The sequence below is a fragment of the Centruroides sculpturatus genome, unplaced genomic scaffold (genome assembly GCF_000671375.1).
Source record: "Centruroides sculpturatus isolate CEXI.00-Female unplaced genomic scaffold, Cexi_2.0 scaffold809, whole genome shotgun sequence".
Lineage (NCBI taxonomy): Eukaryota > Metazoa > Arthropoda > Arachnida > Scorpiones > Buthidae > Centruroides > Centruroides sculpturatus.
This window is the reverse complement of record NW_019385083.1, coordinates 158,558-163,761: the sequence shown is the minus strand read 5'-3', so window position 1 is coordinate 163,761 and position 5,204 is coordinate 158,558. Positions and strand designations below refer to the sequence as shown.

The following is a 5,204-nucleotide window of genomic DNA, read 5'->3' as shown; positions in this document are numbered from 1 at the left end:
TTCATGAAAAATGCAAATGTTGAAATGATTTAGTATATTAATATTGATTAATATCTTTTAGGTCCTGGAATGGGTGCACCATTAGTTTCTGTTGCTGTTGTTGCACGTACTGTTGCTCAGTTGTGGAACAAACCAATTATTGGAGTCAATCATTGCATTGGACGTATCCTTTAAGTTATTCAAATAAAAATATTGATAAATGAATTTATTGTGCACAAAATTTAGTATTAAATTTTGAGATAGGAATGAAAAGTAATAAATTTGAAGATTTAAGTACTTTTGTCTTTTATTTAAAACTTCAAGTACCAAATCAAGTAAGGGAACTGAACAGATTCTANATAATATATATTTTTAGAATTTTATTAATATAATATATATATATATTTATTTACAATTAAAAAATGTTACCGTAAATTACCATATTTAATAAGTTCCCGCGAAGGCATGGCAGCTCTGTTCATGCCTCGGACTCGTTCGCGGTTTTATGAATTACTTTTATTTTCGTTATTTTTAAAATTAAAATGCCTGTGGCCATTGGTTTCGAAGGCAGCGCTAATAAATTGGGTATTGGAGTAGTAAAAGACGGAAAAGTTCTTTCGAATCCAAGATGCACTTACATCACTCCTCCCGGAGAAGGTAACTCGTGCATAATCTCATCACATAAGACCCCATGTTATGAGCTTTCATAATAAAAGAAGTTAATTACTGTAGTATGTTTGAGTATTGTTGAATGGTATGAATTTAGTGAGTCAAATGGTTGGAATAATTCTTAGTGTGAAAGTATCTGAATCTAAAGATGATTTTATGATAAAAGCATATTTTTTAAATATCAGTAATATGTAATTGGTGTGTAATTGACTCATTTTGATTTGTCAATACTTGCTGTTCTAGTAGAAGGTTGGGTATGCAATCCTAGATAAGTACAGTAATAATAGCTTATACACCTCATAATAGAAACTGAAAAGAAACAGTTGATCAACTTGATAGAGTATAGAACAGCTCCTTACAATTGTACAGTAAAACCATGATTATCTGAGCTGAACTTGTAAGTGAAAACACTACAGAGCTTGAACATCTGTGTTTTGTGCAGACTGTCTGCTTTCCAAGGGTTCTGTCTGTGTGTCTGCTGGCATTTATGTTTTTTTTTTTTGCCAATGATTCCAATATCTATTTTCTTACAATTATTGTTTTCTGGATAATTTTTTCATATATACAAATCCACTAATTTTTTTTCTTGTTGTTGTTGATTGCCAATATTTGCCAATATTCTTCAATCAAGTGTTGTGCATTTTTATTTGGCTATCAAAGAAAGCAAGAGAAAAAATATACATAACACTTTTGAAGATTTTTTAAGCAGAGGAATAATGTTTAGGCAACAACAAAACCCTATATTTAGGGGATCACTGTTCTACACTATACTGTGTTAGTATAATAAGTGAAATATGATCAAAAGTACAAAATGGATGCAATAAAATAATCTTATTTCATATTTAACAATTTATTAGCTGCTACATTTTCTGTTTTGCTCTTAGGAAAGACATTTTACCACTAAATAAGGACAGAAAGACATTACAACTGAAGTAACTGTCCTTAAGAAAAAGGATGGGTGTCAACTCTACTTGCAACAACTCTCTTTTTCAACATGATGTTAGTGTTTCTTATTTGTACCTTTAATAGAACTAACTAGTGCTTTGCATTTTATTGGCTTCAGTCTTACTGACCTTTCATTGTTTTCCTAGTATTTTAAGTACAATTATTTTATATAGCTTGCTATTTATAGGTATTAATAAATCCATTTACAATGTTTTTATGAGAATATGTCAGGATTTCATTATTAATTTGTGTCATTTAACTGTGTGTATACTGATTACTAAATGTGTACTTATTGAATTACAGTATATACTATATGCTTCTTTTCAAATTATATAATTATTTTGTTATGTCAAGCACATCAGTTGGATATACAGTGCTAGTTGTTACAAGTGGCAATTTTGATTGGAGACTTAATTTACCCAATTGAGGACATACGAGGATGAATGAAGCAAGCCATGTGACCTGGCAAAAGCCAAATATAAAAACTGATCTTTTGAATAAAAGATTTTCTAAAATAAATAAACACCTTTCTCTATTCCAGCACAACGTTTAATACATTAAAAATGTTTTCGACCATTTTAAGCGATCATCTTCAGTTCAAGATTCAAAAGATTTTCATCTACTTTTATTGCTCTTTGTTCCCAGATTAGTAAAATACTTGGGAAATAATATAACTTTACCTTTCAGGGTGAGAATCTACCTTTGGAAGTAGTCAGCCTGTTACCCAAGCTAGAAAATCTCTGCCTTTTTGAGATAATACATCTTTAATGCATTATCTTCACAAAATGACTTTACAGTCAATACTAAAAATTCCAAGTTTACTTACATGGCAGAAATTGACCACTCTCCAATATTAATATTTTTTTTAATTCAGCATTACTGTATACGCATGAGAATTTCATAAGAAGTTTTAAATTTTTGAGTAAGTTATGAAAAATTAATTTTGTAAGAACTTACCATGTTTGAAATTGTCGTAAAATGTGATGTACAGTATATATAGATATATATGATCTTCCACTTTTTGGTAGAAGAAAACAAATTAGAAAATTTTTATAAATCTAAGTCACATGTCAAAATCACATTCTTTAAGCTATAAGGAATTATTAATTTTTGTAATTTTTTCTGTAGGTTAACTTCATTAACTTTTTATGTATAACTTGTGCTAGATGCTTATATTAGATTTTATATGCTTATTTTTGCAAACTTATAATTAACTCCATTAAAAAAAAATAGCTTCCTTTTAATAGCTTGATTTATTTACTTTCTTACACAGCTTATAACTGTGATACTTAGAATTTTTAATTAAAAAAAATCTATTAGTATTACATACTATTTGGATTATATGCAATTTATCATTTAAAATATAATTTTAAATTAATTAATTACATAATATGTATAAAACATTTATTTGTAGGTTTTCTTCCAAGGGATACAGCCAAACATCATCAAAAGAATATTTTAGATTTGTTAGATAAAGCTTTAAAAGAAGCTTCAATTAAACCTTGTGATGTTGATGTTGTTTGCTATACTAAAGGTATAGAAGTTTTGTTTAAGTATTTTGGTAGTTATTTAATAAGAAGTTAATAAATAGTATAAAAGTAATTTTAATAAATATTAAAAGCTAATACACTTGAAAATTATATACATGAAATGAAGATCAATATCATTTTTATAAAAAAATATTATCTTTTGTATGTACAGAGTTTATAAAGTTGATACTGAAATTTGAAATATAAAATAATTTAGAATTTTGAAATTATGTACTGTATTTTGACGAGTATAAGTCGCTGTCAAGTATAAGACGCACCCCCTATTTTGAGACAAAAAATTTAGAAAAAAACTTTTTTAATGGGATTCTCTAAAGATGCATTTTATTAATCATAGTGGCCAAGAAATTATTCAAGTGAATCACTGCTATCTACCTGTAAATTACACCCATTAGGAAACATATCTATGACGTCATTAATGACTGATTCATCATCCCTTTCTTCTTGAATTCCCGAAGTATTGACTGTATCATCATCATCAGAATCTTCATAGATTGCCTCATCTTCTGTACCTTTCATGATGATTATTTCAGTTTAATAAAGGTATCGATTCATCCATCCGTCATTCTTGAATAAAAAAACGAATAAAATGCTTTATTAAACTGAAATAATTGTCATTTCTTAATGTAAACTCGCAGGTCATGTGATGACAGTCGACAGAACATGGCGGTGATGACTCGTGTCTCTACTCTGATAATCTAGATACTCTAGCCATTCAGTTGAGGGACCATCTGCTTAATGGACCACTGCACAGGTTGGTCCCTAGAGTGGACCACTACTGTAGATAATTTCACTGTAAAAATGGTTACCTGTCGAGTATAAGATGCACCATGATTTTGAACCCCAAAAAGTAGTAAAAAAAGTGTGACTTATACTTGTCAAAATACGGTAGATTATTTTAAGTTTTTAAACAAGTAACAATTTGTGATTCCAAGATAATTTTTTAGTTAATAAATAACAGACAACAGAAATAAATGAAATAAATAAATATTACGGATGCAATGCGAGTAGTTGACATTTAATTTTACTACAGCTTATGTTTCCCAAAAACTTCTGGATGAAATGGAGAAGTAACTGGAAAGACAAAGAACAAAGAAAAACACTATGCAATATTATATTTTATATTACATGTATCCCTCATACAACACGGTAGTTTTACAACATGGTTTTGCTCTAACACGGCTTGAAAATTGAAGATATTCCTCATGCGTGACTTTCAGTTTTGCACTAACAAAGTTTTGGAAAACCTCCCTACAAAATTTCACAATTTTTAAGTGTAAACTTGGTTGTCCTATATTTTTTTTTTATTCAAGTAAGCAAATTTGTTGTCTCAAATTTCCCCTTGGATTTTAGAATATTAAAATTTTCAAATTATTTTGTGCTTTTTGTCAGGTTTACTTTAACGAAAACTGATAGGACAAGGAAGAAAAAATTACACTAACTGTCCTATCAACTGGTGTTGTTGTAAGGTGTTGTTCATTGTTACTTTCAGGCTTTAGCCTTTAAGACTGTCACTGTGTTTTCTTTTTATACATTAATCTTTGTATTTAGTAAAGTTTATTTAAACATTTTTAGGTAAGTGTTATTAAACTTCTTTTTAACTGTAGGTAAGCAATCATTTGTAAAATGATGAATGAAATATGGCAATACAGTAGAGCATCGATTATCCGACTCAATTGGGGACTCAGGTTGGTCAGATAACTGAAAAATTGGATAACCGAAAAGGAAAAAAATACATCATTAGTATAGTATATTAGGATATTAGTATATCCCATGTAATTAGTTTATTAGTATATCACTATTAACCAACTTTGCATTGAATTTTCATCGATGTTTAGCCTAACAAATTTTTTTTAAAATAATAATCGTTGCTATTGTATCATTAAAAATTATTTTTAAATTATTTTATTGCTCACAAAACAAACAACTACTCATAATTAGAAAATTAAGTCTCGTTTAAATACTGGCCTCCCTTCAATGGTCGAGCCGTTGATGCCAGCTAAAACACGCAAAAATTTAACAAAAATAATATTAAAGTAGCCAAGACATAGCCAAATATTGTAG

The 5,204-nt window shown here is 28.8% G+C and overlaps 1 protein-coding gene across 1 annotated transcript in view; it reads left to right on the top strand.

Moving 5' to 3' along the window:
- The first annotated feature begins 443 nt into the window (after window positions 1-443).
- The window catches only part of LOC111634407 (probable tRNA N6-adenosine threonylcarbamoyltransferase), a 72,232-nt gene continuing 67,471 nt past the window's right edge, over window positions 444-5,204 (top strand). The window contains exons 1-2 of the mRNA XM_023379169.1: window positions 444-636; window positions 3,008-3,154. Of these exons, the coding sequence (XP_023234937.1) occupies window positions 522-636; window positions 3,008-3,154 (262 nt within the window). The 5' untranslated portion in view covers window positions 444-521. The remainder of the gene's footprint in view (window positions 637-3,007; window positions 3,155-5,204) is intronic.